This window comes from Sipha flava, unplaced genomic scaffold (assembly GCF_003268045.1).
Source record: "Sipha flava isolate LNK unplaced genomic scaffold, YSA_version1 314_pilon_pilon, whole genome shotgun sequence".
NCBI lineage: Eukaryota > Metazoa > Arthropoda > Insecta > Hemiptera > Aphididae > Sipha > Sipha flava.
This window is the reverse complement of record NW_020272994.1, coordinates 1-22,464: the sequence shown is the minus strand read 5'-3', so window position 1 is coordinate 22,464 and position 22,464 is coordinate 1. Positions and strand designations below refer to the sequence as shown.

General features: G+C 31.2%; 1 protein-coding gene across 1 annotated transcript; it reads right to left on the bottom strand.

Annotated features, from left to right (window-relative positions):
* Positions 1-572: 572 nt before the first annotated feature.
* LOC112686529 (protein CASC1-like) lies at positions 573-17,716 on the bottom strand. The gene is given in 8 exon segments (XM_025558870.1): positions 573-1,368; positions 3,921-4,256; positions 10,164-10,492; positions 10,494-10,969; positions 15,420-15,705; positions 16,202-16,288; positions 17,493-17,613; positions 17,703-17,716. Coding segments are annotated over 8 exon segments (2,445 nt in total).
* Positions 17,717-22,464: the final 4,748 nt, after the last annotated feature.

The window sequence follows — 22,464 nt, the reverse complement described above, 5'->3', positions numbered from 1 at the left end:
AAAAAAAAAAAGAAGGTTCTTAAAACTTGTTAAGCGTTAAAATTATAACGTAATAATAATAATAATAACAAGGGTCGCTAAAATATCTGAAAATTAGTTGAGGTATTCCGTCCCCCAACAAGTTGAGCACTGCTGTTCAATATATCATTGATAAAGTCATTACTGATATGGTGATGTTTTTCGAAGCAAAACAATGGAAATTTTGATATATTATTTAGTTAAATTTGAAATAAACCATATTATGTTGAATACACCAGTTCTCGTCCGATCACTGAAGTTAAGCAACGTCGGGCATAGTTACTATTTGGACGGGTGACCGCTTGGGAACCCTACGTGCCAGCGGGTTTTTTAAATATAAAATTCGAAAATGAGACATGGTATTCAGTGTTACAACCAATACTGGGAACTAAATGCACTAAAAAGTACTCAATTATGCACATATACATACCTTTAAAAACAACATACTTATAATATATGGTAAAATGTGCAATAAAAATTTGGAAAATATGCAATTTATTGAACGAAATAAGTAGGACAAATTTGGCGGTTCTAGAACCTCCACTTTCACTGGATCAAGTGTAACTCAAGGGTTTAATTTTGTCCAACAGGTAGTACAATGTCTGTACGGTCTTGAAGTCACGGACGTCGGCCAAGGCGGCGCGCACGTGATCCGTGCTTGCGGTGTCCGCGGCCAGCGTGAACAGGTCGGGTGCGAACGGCGTGTCGTCGTCCGTGTTCAACGGTTCCTCCGAGAACGTTTGGTCGACCTCGTTGCACTTGAGCAGCACGGCCCGTTCCGGCGTCACCATGATCATCTGGAACGGGACTCCTACACCACCATCGTCCGCCGTAGCGGCGAAACCAGCAGCGTCGACCGGTATTTCTTTCATCTGCATCACGATCCGGTCGGTGGCCACGTGGACGTTCTTCTGGGATGCGGTGAACTGGTGGGTGCCGCTCAGGGCAGCCATGCATCGATACGTGTGGCGCTCGGCAACCGCGTGCTTGGGTGGCCGGCGCCCGTCTACGTAGTGCAACGCGTCCGGCTCGGGAAATAGGTTAATGCCGCTGCGGCGTAGCAACCGCACCAGCTTGTCCGGTCGGTGGTACACTCCGATCAACTCCTGCACCACCGCTGTGGTCGCGTTCTGCAGCTGCACCATGGCAACGTGGTCGCCGCGTACCGCGAACTCAATCAGCACCGTGGCCGAAGTCACGGACAGAATGACGCCGCTGTACGGGCTGCTGCTGTCCTCGGGCCGTATCTCCCACGTCTGAAACGGAAAGTTCGAGTACCGGTTGACGGCCAGCCCGAAAAAACCCATTCGACCCGTGCGGAAAGATACCATCTGCTTCTCCTCGTTGAACCTGCGCATACCACACGCATCGGTTATGTATATGTACCTATATATGTTTATGAACATTTATCTACAGGGCACATTTTGTTTTTGTTCACCCGCCTAGCCGCCGACCTTAGTGGACGTTCTGGGGGTATGGCCTGTTTCCGTCAAAAATATACCTTTCTCTTTTCCATCGATTCACTTTTCGGTCAAATAAAATAAGTTAGTCTACTATTTAAATTAAATATTGAAATATTATATTTAAATTTTAAATCAACTTAATATATATATATATATATATATATAAAAAAAAAAATTCAAGATTTTAATATTTATTTTTTATTTAAATTTCATACATTTTTTACATTGATAAATGTCATATTAATGGTATTAATTAAATAAACAAAATTAGCAACATAATCGATGGCGTTAAGAAAATACGATAATCAGTGGTAAATTTATTATTGGACAGAAATCTTACGACGGAAAAATAATTAACATTTGTCGAATTTTCTATAATTTTTTTACTATTTTTACTTTGTGTTCAATTTACAATATTCTTTTATTCATAAAAAAAAACGTGTATTATACATAAAAGGGATAAAACAATTTCTAGATTTTAATTAATTAATTTGTATAATTAATAGTTTTAATAGATACAATTATAAGCGCAAATAGGGGGTGGCTTAGGAGGTATTAGCACCCCCTATTTTACAATTTGCACCCTCAAATAATGTTGGTGTTTATGTATCAAAAACTTATTTTTGTCATCAGATATTTGACTATTAGAGTATAACACTATAATGAAATATAAATGAAACCAATGTTACTCGACAAAGGTCAATTCACATTTTGTCGAGTTCACCGAAACCCTAATTTAAATTAATTTTAAAACCGGAACCCCACCGGAACTTTTATTTGTATTTATTTAAAAATTGGCTCATTAAATCCTTATAGTTTTAATATAAATTAAATACCCAATAAATATAGAGCTTAAGCACCCTCAGTTTTTTTTATCGAAATTGCGCCTATGGATAAAATCATCCAATCATATTCAAATACTAGACTAACTTTTTTCATTTTGCGGGATATTGCATTGGCGGAAAAGGGAAAGGTACAATTTTGGCGGAAACGGATAACTCCTTGTAGGATATGTACTGATTGCTCTTAAAATTACTTTTATTTTACAAAATATCTGGAGAAAAATTTTACCGATTTCCCTTAACATATTATATGCCTGACCAATAACCTCAGTTTTTTTTTTTTTTGTAAAACTAGTGAAATTTTTTATATAAACTACGTGCGGTTCAAAAAGGTTTGTTTGGTAATTAATTGTGGATCCGTGGGTTGGAGCATATGATTGGTATAAACTAAAAATAGAGGCGTGTAGGTTATGTGACTGCACGATCACTCGAACGCCTAATAGATAAGTAGGATAACAATCAAATAATACAAAATTCTATAAATTTATTGTAGTCAACTATGTTATGGAATTTAAATAAACACTCGAAATTATATATGTATTTAAGTGTTATGAAACTATATAGAGTTAGTGGTGTATTTACGGCGGGGGGGGGGGGTTATAGGGTTCCTATTATTTATTTTATTTATTTATCCTTATTATTTTCGTTTTAAATAGGAAAAATTAAAATAAATAATATTTAGTTATTAACAAAATCTAATATTTTAATAGAATTGAGCAAATTATAAATAAATTATAAATAACCAAAAAACGCACAGCAAAAAAACAAACAATTAGAGCGAATCCTCAAGTTTCTTCAATAGAAGATTATTATAGAGTAACAGTTTTTATAAAATCTATAGACAATTTTATCAACCAATTAACAACTCAATTTTTATATTTTAAATTAATTTTTGATGGTATTACTTTTAATTTATCTATGTTAAAATAAAAACCGGTAATAAATATTATTTTTGTGTATATTTTATAATGTTTTTTTAATTTAGTTCTACATTTACAGATGTAGAAAGGTTATCATTTAATAATTTGGTTGAATTTAATTGACTACCATTTAAAAATGATAATGCATTTGTTGAATTAAAAATATAAGTTATAACTGTATTTTTAAATTTATGATTATGTATACGAGACTAAATGGATTAGCAATGATGTCTGTTCATCGGGAGATACTCGTAAATCTAGATGTTGATGTAATCATTTATGAATTGGCATTAAGTCCTAGAAAATTGAATTTTGTTTGATAAATATGGTTTTATATGTTTAAAAATAAATAAGTATAAATATAAAAATGGTTTTTATTAATGCATTGTAATAAATTGAATTTATTTTTAAATGTTATGTTGGGGGAGAGATTGGAGTGGAGTCTTACATTTAAATGTTTTTAGAAATTTGCTGGACTTCCTCTCATGAAAAATTCTTAAATACGCCACTGTATAAAGTAAATTACTACTAATAAAACATAAAATATAGACAATTTAACATTATATCGTAATGTTTTCATTTTTAGTTTATTGTTGTTAACTTAATATGTTTTGTAATATTTGATACGTTATATGTGAATGAAAAAATTAAAAATTAATCTGTCATTTTCAATTTACCTGACGTCATATATGTAATCAGTAGTCCAAACTTTTTTTTCTTCATTCCACATGGCTGGTTTAGGGTTTTCGAACCAGAGCACATTTTCTGATAACTTGATATGTACCATTGTCAGTCTTTCAAGAGCTTCTTGGTTTTGTTCCTTTACATCCGTTTTTTGGTCTACCAACGATGTGGACGGAAAATGTAACGGCTCGTATTTTTCATAATAATCGATTGGTTGTAGTGCAGCAGGACCTTGGATCAATACACACACTGACCCATCTTTAAGTTTAACGGGTTGCATAGGAAGTTTCCACATTTCTACATTAAATACTCCACCAATAATCCAGTATCTAAACAAATGTACTATAAACAATAACTTATTTCACGTTTAGTAGTATGTACTCCAGAAAAATGAAAATTTAATATAACTATATGTTTTTTCTTAAGTACTATACAGCTTATAGATCATTCTAACAGCTTTATAAGTTTTAAATTGTTTCTTAGTTAGGTGTACTAAGTCATTAAGGTATACCTACTTATACTAAGTTAAATAAATGTAATCTGTTTTATTATATTTTACTTTATCTTAAAAATAATGTATTTTTATATAAACTTAAGCCAAATAATTTTGAATAAAAACATTCCTCAAATAGAATAAATAATTGAATTTATCAAAACCATAATAATAATTTTATCAATAATTTTCAAAGAGTAAGAATCCTTTTTTGTAATAGTGCTAATCTATATATTGTTTCTTTTGAATAGTGTGTATTCAGTATATGGTTAAAGAAATGTCCGTACAATACATATTAATTTAAGCAGTGGCGGCTTGTAGTTTCGGTGATACCCGATTGAGCCTAGTAAAAAAAAATAATATTGCCTACAATGTTGTCAGATTGAAAACTAACTATTGAGCTGGCAACACACTAGTGTTATTTTACCGTGCGACATTTTTACTACGTCGTAATTTTACTGTGCGTTTTGTTAAAGTACATTAAAATGAATAGAGCACAACACACAAGTGTCATGCAATAAAATTATGGCGCGATATTTCGAAAACTGTTGTGTGCACCTTGACTTTATTGTGCGTTAAAAATACTGCTATAAAGGCTTATCGTGAGTACTCTGAATTTAAAAATGCTGACAATCTACTTAAATACTTATTGAAAGTTAAAAATAAGTATTTAGGGAAAAAAATTTAAATTTTTACCTTTTTCATGACAATTGTATGAGTATATTTTTTAGCAAAAAAAAAAATGTAATTATAACATGTGATTAAAATCCAATTAAAGATTTTTAATTATAAATAATTATACTCAAATGTATTTTATTTTGTAATAAAAATATGAACACATCGAGCTCTATACACTAACAACATAAAAAATGCGAAAAAAATGTGTCTTGTCGTTTTTTATTGAATAGTTATTTCTTTTAGGAAACCTGAGCCGTAAATATTTTAAATTATGAAATAATCGTTTCATATCTAAAATTTATTTACATAATAATTATTTTATTTTTATTTTTATTTTATTTTACATTATGGGACTAGCACAAAGTACAGTTAAACGGAATAAGATAACAGACAAACATATTAATAAATTATATAAACAAAGATTAAGGCCTAAAGACTAGAGAGGTTCTCATTTGCTAAACGCATCATTCGGTGAATAGGGTGGTTTCGGCCATAGTTAGTGGTGTGACGAGGAACGTAGTAGGGGGCCATTAGCTTGGAAGATTTACTTGGAACACGAAAGTTTATCTCAGCGAGAAGCTTGGGAGCATTTATGGTACCATTCGTAATTTTATTAAAGAAGTTAATGTTGGCTAAGACTCTTCTATCGGAAAGACTACTAAGTTGTAAGTGGAGCAAGACTAGGGAATAATCATGAGGTTCATGATGGATATTAAGAGCAAAGGATGCAAAATTAAGGAATTTACGCTGAACACGCACAAGTAGGGAAGAGTCTGAGGTTGTATAAGGATTCCAAAGAATGAAACCATATTCTATTGTCGGCCTTACAAGCGCACAGTATAAATTTTTGAGAGAATAGGTTAGATTAAAATTAGAAGAGAAGCGTTTTATAAAACCTAAAGTCTTTAAAGATTTACAGGTTACGTGCTCAATGTGGGAGTGGTAGTCTAAGTCGGAAATTAGAAGGATACCCAAATCTTTCTTTAGAGAAACTCGTGTTATGGAATGGTTGTTAAGAGAATAATCAAATAAAATAGTAGCTTGGTGTCTAGTAAAGGACATAATCTGACATTTTCTGATGTTGAGGTATAGTCCATAGTTCTCTAATCAGGTTGATAAACAATTTAATTCACTCGGGAGGCGTGTACAATCATCAATGGAGTTGACATGTGAAAATAATTTAACATCATCAGCAAAAGCCAAAAAACGGCAGTGTTTAATAGCTGTATTCAAGCCGTTAATAAAAATAGCAAATAGAATAGGAGAAAGATAACCACCTTGAGGGACCCCCGAAGTAACGTTTATGAAACTTGAACGACAATCTAAATTTTTTACCCATTGCTTTCTCATAGTTATGTAGGATTTGAACCAAGATAGTAGCGGTTCGCCGAAGCCTGCTTTGTAAAGCACGTCAATGAGAATATAATGGTCTACTTGATCAAAAGCTTTGGAGATGTCAGTGAAAATGATATCTACTTGAGCATGGTTTTCAAGAGCCTGTAAAGTGTAGTTGTTAAATACGATACTATTGAGAGTAGAGGATCTATTAGGCCGAAAGCCATATTGCTCATCAATAAGAATAGAGTTAACTGTAGATTGAATACTACGGACAACTAGGTATTCAAAAAGCTTTGCAAGGTGACTTAAAACAGATATAGGCCTGTAATTACGGATGTCATCTTGATCTCCGGTTTTGTGGATAGGAGTAACAGAAGATAATTTCCTAATGTCAGGGAAGATGCCGTCATCAAGTGAGCGCTTAAATATTATCCATAGGGAGACTGAAATTACATAATTGATATTAGCTAAGAGAGAACCAGAAATTCCATCAGGACCAGCACTTGTAGTGTTTGATAGGGTTTTTAATTTAGTTTCTATATCGGAAACTGAAAAGTGACAGTTATTAGGCAATGGGTGGTAAAGAAATGGGGAACTAAGTAAAGCAGAGCTACTAGATGGCTTGTAAACGGAAGCGAAGTAAGTGGAGAATATGTTAGCTATTTGTTCCCTACCTGAGTAATGCTGAGCGTCTAGATGTATGACATTTGGTAGGCCAGATTTTGAACGACTCTTGCGTACAAATGTCCAGAAAGAATTAGGGTTGCTAAGAATTTGGGACTCAGTATGAGTTAGATGATCATTGTGACATTTTTTAGACAAGTATTTAAATTACGCACGTAATTTAGAGAATGCAGAATAGTCCTGCTGATTGTGTGAAACTTTGAAAGTGCCATGTGCTCGTTTTTTAGCGAACACTAATGTTTTTAATTCCTTTGTGAACCAGGGAGGAAATTTGACGGAGTAAAACGAATTTCGGGAACGAAGTTGAGTATAGAATAGTGTAAAGCATCATACAGGCAATAAGCTGCTGAATTTGCATCAAGGTTGAGTAAAGTTGAGGAAAAATTGAAAGAATTTAGGAAAGAAATTATTTTTGGATAGTCAGACTTGCGAAAGTCGAAAAATATATGGGAGTTATTTGCAAAGTGTATATGAGGAATGGTTAAAAGTGAAATCTCTAAAGCTGGGTGAAAGGAATCACAGGGAACGAGATGGTTAAGACTCTTTTCAACAGAAATATTTGCAATATTTTAAAATATTAGGTCAAGTGTGGATTGAGATGAGTTGAGGACAGTAATTTATAAAGGACAGTAAATTATAAAAAAATCTTGAATGCACAGTAATACGGTGCACCGAATAATATTCTATGGTACAAAGCGGCAAAAATGCTCCCATTTTCGTGCTCAATCGTGTAGTTTTTGGGTTCTTTTTTGGTTCCTATTGTTTGATTGCAACCGTGCTCAATCGGAATACGAAAATGTTGATTCGTGCTTAATCGGGTTCCAGCTCGTGGTTTGCACCCCCTAATAAAATTAATGAAAAGAAGAAAATTAATTGTATATTTATACATTTTTAAATAATAACTTTTATTTAACTGCATTTTTCGAAGGATTACAATATAATTATAATATACATTTTGTCATATGTAAACATAAAATTTGTTTTCTCAGATATCAGAACTGTATGTATAGTGCAAGAGTCGGCAACTGGCGGACCGCGGAAGGCAATATTCTGGACCCTGTCAACTTTTATTTTCATACTTCTAATATTGTAATTTTTAATATAAATTAATTGTAATAACCAAATAATTATTTTTATTTTTATACTGCTATTTTTAAAATATAGATTTTTTTCACTGAACCTCATTGATTTATCATTTTAAACTTCTGGACTCCAATATAAATTACTTGCCGGCCCCTGATTTAGTGCGTAAGCGTGTAACAGTGGCGTATTTACGCAGGGGGGGGGGTCCATGGGGTCCAGACCCCCCATTGGTTCCATAAATGCGTATCTAAATGTTTAATATGTATAATATATTATTATATTCTGTGCAAATATAAGTTGTAACCACATAAAATGTTATTTTTTTGCGTAATCGGGAAAAAACTTTTATCATAAATTGTTATGCATGGAGCAATAAAAGAGTACTTAAAATTGACCTATTCTGTTTAGTAGAAAAACTTTAAAGAACAGAGAGAATGGATAGATTTAAAAAATAGGTACTTTAAGTAAGTACTATTGAATTATTAGTTAGTACTTTAAAAGAAATGAGACAGGATGCAGAAGAAGAATTTCACGTTTTATATGAGAAAATAAAAGTATGTGATTTGAGTTTTGATGTGATTCAATTTTGAGTATGAATATGTAATTAACATGTAACATGTAATATGTAATTAATATGTAATTAAATAATATGTATAATTAACTTTTAATATTTTGATAGAATTTAGCCAATATTATTGGTACAAAAATAACCGAAAAATGCACAGCAAAAAAACAAACAAATAAGGCGAATCTTCAAGTATCCTCTATAGAAAATTATTATAGTGACAGTGTTTATGCCATTCATTGACAATTTTATCGACCAACTTACAACTCGATTTTTAAATTATTAAATTTTTTAAGGTAATAAATATATTGATTAATCTAGGTTAATATAAGAATCTGTATAAAATACTATGTTTTTTATATTTTTTATAGGGTTTGAATGTATATTTTGTTCAACATTTACAGATGTAGAAAAAATATCGTTTGAGAATTTGGTTGAGTTTTATTTACCAATAGTGGAAAATGATAATGCTTATGTTGAAATTAAAATACAAAAATAATTATAAATAATAATAATATATTAATTAATGTAAAAATGGATTTATGTTTATTCATTGTCATAAATTGAATTTCTATTTCAGTGTAATGTTGGGGGGAGTGGGGGCAAACCCATCCACGGCTCTGTATTCTGAAAATTGTCTGAACCCTCCCCATGACAAATTCCTAAATACGCCACTGGTAAACATGAACACAGCAGTTTTGGGACGACTAGCAGTGTTGTCGGAACTATTCTGAACACGTATATTATAATTTATACGCAATGGTGCAGCAATCATGTGCGTGCGGGTCAACTGCGATCCTTATATACGTGTTTTGGACGACCAGCTGCGTCGTTTGTGACATTATAAATTTTATTTTTATTTTTTACTGCGGCCTGCGACTTGACACTAGTAGGACCATTTTTATCAGCGAAAAACAGGCGTATGGATTTTATTCATAAAATAATTTTATAAATTAGTTATTTTGTAATTATATAATAGTATATACTATTATATACTCATATGTAAACTATGATTAAGATACTTTGACAAATAAAATATTAAGCTTAAAAGTAATACGAGTATGTGTATTTTGTATTATTTTATTTTTAATATGTTAAACCTATTATATTTAAAGTCACACCTCCACCATCAGAACTTACGAACCACCCTGAATTTAAGTATAATATTTATTCATCCTATTCTTCGATAACTATTTAAGCATTAGTTAGTGTTTAATTGAAATAAAAATATTTAGACATCTTTGTGTGGATATTCCTTACTAGGTATAAAAGCATTGTAAATGTTATTCAACAATTATTTATTTATTCTTTAGCTTAGTAGCGTAAATGTACGTATAAAAACGCATTATTTAGGGAAAGTAAAGGATTCCTTTTAAATATTAATATTATATATACCTTCTGGGATTGAGTTCATTTGGTTTTTCTGGATATTTTAATAAAATAGGATTTTTTTCCATTTCTTGACTAGGAGATTTTTCGAAATCTATGTGTGTTGTTGATTTAGTTGCTTTTACTTCTTCTGGAATTTGAGGTTCATCTTTTATCTCGACCTCATCTTGGCGTTCATCCATTTCTTGTACTGCTTCATATTCTAGTATGTTTTCTATAATAATTTCTGTTTCATTCTCTCTCAGTTCATCAATGTATGCTTTTAAATCGTCTGGGTAATTGCTCGGGTCAACTGCAGTAAACAATTTTAATTTTTCTTCCATATTAATGTTCCATGATTTTTTTTTTCATTTGTTCCTTTTTTTCGTTAAGTGTCTTTAATATCTGGTTGCGCTCTTCCCACATATCCTCAGAGTACTGCCACAGATCTCTAATATCTGACTCAAGTGAATTTGATACATCAAACTTAACTATTCTGTCTCTAAAAGGATCCCAGCGTAACCACAGAACCATTATTGCCATATACTGTTGTGAAAGTTGTGGTGGTACATCCACCATGACCAGACATTCTGGGAAATTACATTTTGGAGGTGATCTATTATCTGTTCGTAATCTAGGCCTATGGCATACAACATGCAGACCAACAGAAAATGCTTCACAAGACTTTTGATAAGCGACCGTTTCTAAATCTATTGGATCCATTCTGCGATCATAATCACTCAGCAGATAATAACATACTTCATACACGATTTCTATCAATAGTCTTCCCAAATTGTCTTTTGATTCTCGAAAACACTGAAGTTTAAATTGATCTACAATTAAAAATGTGAAATAAGTGTTATTAGTGTTTGTAAGTATTGAAAATTGTTTGTAAACCTAGATAAAGCACTAAACAATAGAAATATATTCGAGCTAAAAACATTATGTCATACTGAAGTTAAAATCTAAGCACAGCGAATCAACAAACTAGCACCAATATACGCATTATAATATAGTACTTTAATAAATATATTATAACAGAAGATTTTTTTTTTATTATTATTATTTTTTTTTAATTAAGTGGTGCATTAAAATATTTGTCTCAGCGATTATAATAACAATACAATTTGACTACATAAACAAATAGGAAAGCAAAATTAAATAATAAATATAATTAAAGTAAAAAAACCCTTCTGAAAGGAAAAAGTTAACAATGGAAGTAATAAGGAATGCATTAGGAAATTGGTAAATATGTGGGAGGGTAAATGGAATATTAAAGGAAGAACAAATATTGGAGAGAAGCTGGCGTTTAGTGAGAAGGTCTGGACAGTTAAAGAGGAGATGGGAAGCATTGAATATAGCAGGATCATTGTGCCGAGTACAGATGAGAGAATCATTAAGAGATAAATGAAATGAGTGGGCTAAGAGGTGGTTGTGGCTGTACCGGAGGCGAGAAAAGGAGATGATAACTTTACGGGAAATAGGGATATTATGAAACCAGGGAAATTGTAGGACATGAAGACAGACTAGGCGACAAGAAATAGCAAATGTTGGGGATAGGTTTCAGAAAATTCTTTATATTTTTTTATATTAATTATTTAAGTAATTAATTTTTATAAGTTGATTTATAAATTTTAAATAAATAAGAAATTCTTGCGTATTTTTTGCATATTTTCATGATTTTTACTGCATATTATATGGCATATTTCGATACTTTTAAGTTCATACAAATCCACGCTCTAACCATAACTATCTTGGCGGTCGGAGTGAAAAAGATGATAATTATTTACTTGAAACCAGTGTTTGGTAGAAGCTACGTTTCTAATAGTGATCAGACTGATGAGATCTAAGAAACGGGATTTGATACTTCTGAAATTCCATTGAAGAAACTGAAGGTGCGCTGACGTTGAAATAGGAAAGGAATTAGTAGAATTCATTGGCATCATCTGTTACAGTAGGGATGGACAGAAATTTAAGAAGTGTTGACTCAATTACATTAAATAATGGCAATTTATCATCTAAATTACTGGAAAAGGATATGATTTGGGACAGTTGGAAAGCAAAATTCGAAACCCATGCTAAATTATTAGAGGAAAGCTGAGGTGAAGCTATAGGAGGCGTAACATAATTGAAAAAGATACCGTTTGGTGACCTGTGAGAGTTTGAGATATTAAGAGAGGCTGGACGGGGAAAGGAAGTATTCTGATTAAAAATATTTATTTGGAGATCTTGATTTCCTATTTTTAGGGTAGGAACCTAATTGAGGAAAATCTGTATTTGACTGAAAGGAAACTTTTGAGCTTGGAGTAGGATTTGATGAATTATTAGAAGTATCTTAAGGAAAATTTGGAATAGGACGAGAAGTGAAGGATGCAAAAGAGAAGACCGGAGTACATACATTATTGTCCTTAAAACTAACATCTTCATTGAAAGTAATTTTGTTTATGACCATTAACTTTTTGAGATCTTTCTGATGAGCCCATTCTAGATACGACCGATCGGAGGGAAGATGGAATCCTTGATAGTTGGCGCACGTAGCGGTTGCGTTGAGCTCAAGGTGAACGGGACAATCTACCGCAAAATGATCCATAGAAGAGCAAAACTCACACCGAGGTTTACCAAGATAAAACATTTGTGTGAGATTAAAACACTTCTTACACTGCGTAGGAGAACAAATGCTGGGTTAAAATTTGAAATTCGTATTATAAATAGAAACAGAATTCGGTAGTAAAGTGGAATTGAACTTTAACTCGACTAATCTGGACGGGGTCTTAATACTGTCTCTAGTAGAGGAGATTCTTTTAAAGCCGACAAGGCAGATGGGCGAGACAACACCATCCCAGAAATTTTTTTCCGTGAAAGACTGCTCGATCCGGATAACACCGAATGAGTAGATTAAAGATGATGGAATCGTAGCTGACCAATTGAATTCGGTTAAAATGGATGAATTTATAAACTTGTTTGCCGAGGCGGCGGACGAAAAAGCATGACGCATGACGCGCCGGCTGATTGGATGGATACTATACCTTCAACTTGATTGTAGATAAGCTTGTCAAACTGCAACGGGTGCAGATTGCCGATATTTAATGCCTTATCTGCGTATTGAACAATTCATTTGAACGGACCATGATTATTATCGTAATAATCGGTATTCGGATCGGTGATAATAAAAGAAGACATGGAATTATCGTTGGTGTGAGAATTTACCGTGTTTGGTTCGAAATGTGTGGCGGTGGACTGTGAGACATAATTATCGGCGTTGACTCCAGAGATAGACGAAATTATTACATCGTTGGGTGGTGGAGAATGCATAGACTTGTTGATGATAAGCGAAGATTGATTAGCCGTGTTTGCTTCCAAGGTCGGAGAAATCGGGCTGGTGACTGAAATAGACTTTGACTTATATCTATTATTGCTTTTGTATGAAACGACAGTACAGCTAGAAGTGCTCGACGACGATTTTACTCTAGGGGCCCGCCTGGGGCCATTTCCGCCGGAGGCCGAAACCATGATAAAAGAGACTTAATGCGTGGCAGGATAACTCACGTTAAGGGGATTGCATACAGGCAATATAGGCAATAATATTAGTGCGAGCTGTGCATGTGTGTGTCTAGTAAATGATCATTAGTGTTAGTGATGGTGTAGTGGGATCTGGCGGGGTCCAGCGATAACGACTACAAATTCCGTTTACTCGAACACAAATAATAATTTCAGATTACGGCTCGACTGATTTCAATGATATTTTTTTTGTATTTTTGGTAGTTATGAGAATATATACTTTTCACCTATTTACCCCCACCACCATTTTTAATCATGATTTTATTATTTTTATATAAAATCACGCGGTAATGAGTAATACTGTACCACTTACCTATAAATAACGAATATAGTAACCAATAGTAACGAAAATAATAACTGGCCAACTGGGTACTTATAAATTATAATTAGTGATGATTTGTACACAAATCCAAACAATTTAACGATTAAAAATAACACCAGTAAGCGCCTGGTTAAATGTTTATTGGTAGCCCAGTTCTTATTGGAAGTCCTTGGTCAAACCGAGTATCAATAAGTTCCAGAAGTAAACAATCTATACGAAATTGCTGTAACTGTGGCTGAATTTTTCTTCAGAAATTATTATCATAATAATAATTATTATTATTATTATCTTTAAGTTTTAGTTTTTTATCATTATTATATTATCATATTATTATTATTATTATTATTATTATTATTATTATTAAGTTTTAAATATTTGTAAAATTTAATCGCACATTAGCTCAAAGCTCACTGAACAGAAAAATAACCATATATTATTAAATTGCAAACCGTCCATGATAAGGATAGCTATTATTATACCAGTTCTTATTTATCTTGTGGGGACTTTCTTTTATTTTTTTATAGACTGAATTGCTACATTGTAAACTAAATATACAATATTATAAATCTTTAAAATATCTAGTTGACTTATAAAATAAAAATAATAGATATCTGTAACATTACTAATTTATTATTATGTTACGTACTTTAGTAGTATAGTGGATATTATAAATTATAATTGGGCACCAGTGTACCGTACGTATAACCTTTTACGAAAAGCCACGATCACCGATAACGATGCATTGTAATCGCACCGGTGTAGTTTCTATCGAGGAGGGGGGAAGCTCGCTCACGCACGTGCACGAGCATGTAACCAATCTGTAATCGCGCGCGGCACCGGTCACGAACGGCGATTGTTTTTTGGTAAAAAGCATGTACTTTTTGTCCATCATACCGATTAAACTACTAATGCGATAGGAAATCTGAAAGCAGATTTGAATTGGCTATGAAGTTTTCTTGAGATGGGTCATCCCACTTTTTGGATTTTTTTTCTCAGATACAATATATTCACTGTTTAATAATTCTAAAATGTTTATTTTTAAAATCATACTCAAGTGGAATATAAAAGTCAAAATTTAAAAAAATGCTCTGACCGATCTCAAGTAAACTTCATAACGTATTTAAATATGTTTTCAGATTTTTTATCGCATAAGTAGTTTTATCGCTACAATGGACAAAAGTTAGGCATGTTTTCGTCAAAAAAACGAACGGTATCGAATCCCCTGAAAGCACTATACCATGGCAAAAAAAAAAAAAAGAAAAAAAGAACTAACAGTGTGTTAACTCGACAATTGTGACACACGACCGTTCGTGTGCACTGATAAACCGATACTGAACAGAAGATTTAATTTGGTAAAAATTTTTCGTTTTTATCTTTTAATAGTTATATAAGAGGTATCTTACTAAAATTCAATGGTAAATCCACGATGTCATCCACCGCATTTATAATGTTAAATATATCTAAGCAATTGTCCTCGTAGAAGTTCCAATTCTCATTAGCATGGTTTAATTGTTTCTTGAAATATATATATGTATTAAGTTCTTGCAACACTCTAGGATTAGGAGTACCGTTACACTCTATTGTATGTTTCCAGTTCAATTCGTCACGACACATTTGGTCGTGTTCATATTTTTTATGGGATAATGTTAATAACATGGCACAGGTGGGTTTTAAACGTTCCTCACGAAGCTGAAATTAATGTTAATCGGGTTTATGTTGATTTATTTAACTCAAATAATTAAACTAAAAAAAAATGCTTATATTTGATTTTTTTTACATTTTATTTTATACATTTTTGAAAAGTCATCGTTTTTGGATGGATTCTTTTATAAAGTATTTTTTATGTACAAATAATATTTCAAGAATTACACTTATAGCTATATTATTGTTATACTATTGTAATTTTTTTTTCGGGTTTTTTTTATTTGAGGACTTTTTTTCGGGCATTCGCGGACACTTTCGAATGGTACGACTACGAATTTTGATAAGTATCCCTTACCTCGGGGTGATTGAGCATAAGTATTGCAAAGGATAAAACTACCGAATACGGAACACTAAAGCGCGGAAGAAGCCCGTACGACGCACAACACGATGATAGTCGGCGATAGTCATGGTATGTACGTGACGCTCATCACTGGCGAAAATAGACCGTTTCGGGTAGTGTTGTAAATGTATTTAATATTACCTGGTGTTCTTGAATCTTCAATTCTTCACTCTTTTGTGCCTTTAATGTCTTTTTTTCTTGTTTTCGGTTAATTTCACTTTGTCGTTCCTGATCTTTTTGTTTTGATTTATTGGCTTCTTTAATTGAATTTAATAATTGGCTTCCAGTCTTTTTTTTTAATAATTGGCTTCCAGTCTTCCTTCTAAATAATAAAAAATTATAGAGTTAATACATTTTATAATACATCAAATGAAATCAACATAGTCGTAGCGAAGGTGGGGCAGAGGTGCACTTGCCCCCCCCACCGCACCCCAAACTGAATTCTATTTGTTTATACCAAACGTGTAAGTTTTACATTAAAATTAAAAATTAACCAAGATATAAGTCTAAAAATAGTGTAGCGGGACCGAGTGTTATCTACACGTATAATCGTTTTGATGTTTTATGTGTTATCCAATGGTATATCTGTAGATTATTTGAATTACGAGTTTAACACCAATCGCTTTATGTTTTTGCCCCTCACCCCCTAATTCAAATCTTAGCTACGCCCATAGAAATCAATTTTCTTCTAATTGTGCAATTTATTTTTTAATTTTTTTCAATATCTGTTAACGAAGATTAGATTATTATGGGCTTCCATATATCATATAGTAAATTGTGCTTATATTCACGTAATAGTTTATTACCCATATATTTAAAATGTGGGGAACGATAATGTAATATTATATTCTTTTATAATCTAAATGCTGGTATAAAGTAAATAATCTATAACTAGAAACATTATGTAATAAAAATGTATGAATGACGAAAGGTAATAAAAATAATCAGGAATACTGGGTATTACAAATGTACTAATTACGAATAACGAGGGTGATTAAGCACTTAACAGCGAGGGAAACGGTCCACGGAACCATGAAATCATAAACCTATTTCTGAAAATCGCCAAAACAATGGGAGCAGTATCTCTATGACGTCAATCGATCAATATAAAAGAGGGATCGAAATGATCACAATTCAGATGAGTTCTAGTCACGGAACTGCAAGCAACTTCACGTCATTCTATGTTATAATTTGTTAAACACTTTAAATATTGAAATAAACGTTTAAGTTAAAGTCTTATGTTTGATTAATTAAATTTAAATTCATCGTCAACTGTACTACTTGAAATCGAGCCGGTGGCACGTAACAAGATTAAAATTTAAAATAAAATATTTAATCGATCAGTAAATAAAAAATTAATAATTCATAAATTATAAACTTATTAAATTATTATAAAATACTTCTGAATGAGTTGTATAGGCTTTATGGATACTTTAGATGCATCACGTTTTCCTTTTTCTTCATTTAATTGGACTTGAGCTGGATCGTTTAACATAACATTATTTACACTCTTCTTTTTTTCTTCAGACTCATTAACTTTATTAACTTTACTTCTATGTAATAATAAATAAATAATTAATATATTTCTATAAACTGGATTTAGTAATTGAAAAGAAGCAATGCATTTTTTACGTTCATTTACGAAACATCTAACATTTTTATAGTTTTAAGAATGTAAAATATTAATAAAGAATATGAATGTAAAATATCGACACCCCCTACGAAAAAGGGCGTAACTCAATTTTTTAATTCTTCAGGACAGCGTTTATTTGTTTTCGGAATTAAATTCTTGTTCCCATGGTGATTGTTTTTAATTTTTTTTTTCTAGTTAGTTTTTATTTCTTTTGTAGCTTTCTGGAAATATATTGTTTTTGTTTAATTACCTTTTGTTGACCTAAGTCTTTGAGTTACGTCTTTTTTTGAGACTATGAATACGTAACTCAAGTTAAGTCTTTTTTCGTGGGAAATGTATAATTTTCATGAAGACGTATCTCAATTTAATAATAAGTCGATGATTTTTAGGAAAGAACTATTTTGATGAAGACATGAAGCCAACCATATCATTATTTGAGGATAAAATTGAATAATATGCAAATATAACCGAGTATAAAAATATAATATAAACTTTCATTAGGAAACTTAAGTTTTCCTTCTTTAATTATATACCAAGAAATCATTAATTACAAAAATCAATGCCATAATAATATTATCAGTCCTTTCGCTGTAAATATTAACAAAAAAAAAATATTTAAATTATAACATTACTGTATACCAATATGAATAATAATATGAATATAAATATAATATAATATCAATATATCATATTAATTATTATTATTCTATAACTGTATTATCTTTATTGTTTTAATATTTCTAATTTTAGAACAATCATAGTAACAATACTATATTAGAATTTTATTATTTCCAGAGTTACGTCTTTATTCGACATAAATTTATATTTAAAAATAGATGTAAGTAAAGTTAGAATCTTTTTCGCTGATACGTTAAATAAGTTAAATGCCGTTTTCGTCGGAGATGAAGAAAAAAGACGGCTATCAGATTATGCAATAAACCGAAAAATGAAAAAATTGAGTTACGCCCTTCTTCGTAGAGGATATCGATATGTAAGGGTTTGTTGTACTCTATTAAAGTAACTCTACAATTAGATCTTATAAATTAGTTGAGTCTTATAATGAGTAAGTTTTGCTCATTAGTATTTTAAGTATAAGAATTTTTAAAAATCTATCTATTAGATCTATAAGACAATTAATTATGACGACTAAAAATAAAACTGTATATTAAATCAATAGCATTAATATTAATATTAATATATTAAATTTTAAAAATTAATTTAACTTTTTAAATTTTAACTAACCAAATTAATTTTTAAAACTGGATGAAATATATAAATTTTATTGAAATACAGTGGAACCTTGATAACTCGAACCTCTATAAGTCGAATTTTCGATATCTCGAAAGAATGCCTTAGCCACTGGCTTCCGACATATGATATATGTGATAAATTTTCTCTATAATTCGAATTTCGCTAACTCGAATTTTTCGATAAGTCGAAGTAATTTTAGTTGAATTTTAGCTTATAACTCGAAGGTCAAATAACCAAGTACATATGTATGTATGTATTATTATAAATAACGATAATCGTAATCGAAAACCGATTAGTATCATCAATATTATCATTACCTATACTACTTAAAAAGTACAGTTATAAATTCAACGATATATGTAATATGTCTATAATACAATATAATGTCTATATCTCCGATAAGTTACGTTTATCTACTTTATTAGTGTATTTATTACTGGTAAAATTATACGTCAATTGAAATACGAAATGTATACGTCGATATTTTATATAATGCTGACACAGCTAATGTTCAGTTTATTTTGTCAAGACAAGATGGAATAACGCAGTTCAAAGTCTTTAACTATCTTTTTATTCTTTTATTCTACTTTATTTATTACATTATACTTTTTTAACATTTTAATACAATATACATACCTATATAGTACATACATTATTAATTTATTAGTAAATACATAAATAAATAAAATTATAAAATTAAAGTCTTTGTGTTTTTAAATAAAAAATATTTTCGATAACTCGAATTTTTTGGCAGATTCGAGTTATCGAGGTTTTCCATAAGTCGAATTTTCGATAACTCGAATTTTTTTTTCGCCCCCAACCGATTGGAGTTATCGAGGTTCCACTGTATATTATTCATTGATTGAATTGAAATAATAATTTGTCTATACTCAATTTAAGGAATATTTTTCCTTCAATTACAACGTTATATGTGTGAATACATACGATATTAAAATTAAGTGCAAGTGGTGAACTGTAATAAACTAATGAACTAATCAACAATGATTTACTTTTTTGTTTGTTTGCTTTTATTCATTTTATTCATTCTTAAAAATCAGTCTAACCGAAGCTAAAAAAAAAAAATTACGCTATAATATACGGTTGTCTGTTGTTTTTTTTTTGTCTCCTAAGTTTGTTACTTATCAATTAGTTTCCTGTGGATTCACTCCTTAAGATATAAGTCCCGAATGAGTATAAGTTTTACGGACCAACGAACGAGCGACTCGTGTTATGACAACGAATATAGCTTCCGAGGCCCGAATGTTAAGATTTTTAGAGGTCCTGAGTGGGTACGGTCGTTCACACCTGGCCGGCCAGACTTCCGCCACCGACGACAGATGCGCGTAACATATACTACAGGTCCAAAACGGCACGCTACGCTGTCACGATCCAAGGCGGTCGCCGGTCTGCTGTTGACGGCCTTTTATCCGATCACTGGATATGGCCCAACGTGAATCGACTATAGGGCGTTCGAACCTAACAGCGCCAACCGAAAATAGCTGTCCCGTTCAAACCAGAGGAAACCACGAGGGTCGACGATCGACGGCACGTAATCTCGGTCGTCTCGACGTTTCGATACGTTCGTGAGCGAATGTCCCCGGTTTGTTCGCAACGATTTTTTCACAAGCTTTTTTGCAACGTTAATCACCGGATTCGAATACGTTCGAATTAAATTCGTTTCCGGTTATGTTGAATCCTGCTCTTCAAAACTTGCTTATAAGCCGAAATGCGTTTTTCGAATTGGTTATTTCGATTACCTAATCGATACATCCGTATCTACGTTATGTGTTTGTTTCGAATGTTTTTTCGGCCAGCATCAGTGGCGTCGAACTTTATTGTTCCTGCGTTTAGGCTACAACACATATTTTGGGTGTTTGGTGGTACCCATATACGGCAGTGGTAATGCTTTTGTTTATGATGAATATAACTAAATATAAAGTTCGAAAATATTTTATTTTTACGTTGTTTATAACTATTGTAATAACGCAAAAATAGAAATGTAAAAATTACAGATAAAATAAGAAGTGAGGGTGAGATGGAATATGGTATTATATATTGTGGGTTGATTATTTTCCTAACTTGGATTCATTTTTATATTTATTATTTTATTTACGTATTACGTTATTTATTTAACACATCCGTTTAATTTAATCAATTTAATTTAAATTGCATTCTATTGAAAGATGAATCCACTGTGTCCCACCTGTGGAAAAAATCGTGATTTTATGAACAATACCAACTGGATTCGACTTAAGGAATCTTGTAAAAAAAAATTAAGTCTGTTAATAGAACTGTTTCAAGTTATATTTCAACATTTTTTAAACCTACAGAACGTGATGGAAAATTTTCAAAATTTGAACAATCAGGTAAGTAACTTTGTGATGCCAATTATATTTAATCTGTTAAAAATATTTACATTTTTAAACTGTAGTTATTGTTGGTTATTTAAATTAATTATTTATAAAAATCCTGTTCAAAATTAATTTATTGGTATTTGCTAATATTTACACATATTCTTAGTACATCATAATCATATGAACAGTTGTATTTGTTATTAACATTCTTTTTTCTTTTTTTTAACTAGTGAAGTTAAAAGTTATCAAAAAAAGTAACTATTAACTTTTTAACTAGTTACAGCCCATCTTGGGTGAAATGCAATGTTTTATAAAAACTTCAAATTAAAAATAAATAAATTATAAATAGCTAACTAAATCTAGTAGTCCATTTGAAATTGGAAACATGTAATTTTCCAGAATATTATAATATGTAGTAATTTAATTTATTAAATTTATAATTCTTGGTTACATTTAAAAACTTTAGTTTACTCAGCTGAAAATACACAAATTTATCCACTAATAGGTATTAATATTAGTAAATTTATTAGTAATTTATTAGTATTTATTAGTAAATTAGTTTTATTAATTTCGATTATGGTATTTAACACATTAGTGGACAGTTGAAATTTTCGGAGGGGAAAAAACTACTTTAAAAAACGCACTAAATCGCTACTGATATAGTAATATCACTGATTAAATAAAATATAAAAAATATTATTTATTTAATATTTTTTTGTTTTATTTAATCTGTGGTAATATGATTTCTCCTGTGACAGCACTGTCCCACTACATGGTTATTTACAACTACGTACATCTCTGTACTGCTGTAGTAGTATAATCATATTTCCTAAACAATTAAATAAAAATAATAGTAAAATAATTCAACTCAACCTGGTTTATTTTATATAACGAATTAAAAAAAAAATATATGAAAATACAGTTTTCAATTTCAATTATTTAACACAATTTCATCAATTTCACAATTTTTCATAAATTCAACATTTTTTTTACAATTTCAATTATTTTACTTTTTTTCAACAATTAATTGTATATGAATTGAATATGAATTCGAAGAGGAGGGTCTTCTATAATGATTTTAAATTTTTTTTTGAATAGGAAGAGGGGGGTCTTCTATAACGATTTTAAATTTTTTTTTCGAATAGGAAGAGGGGGGTCTTCTATAA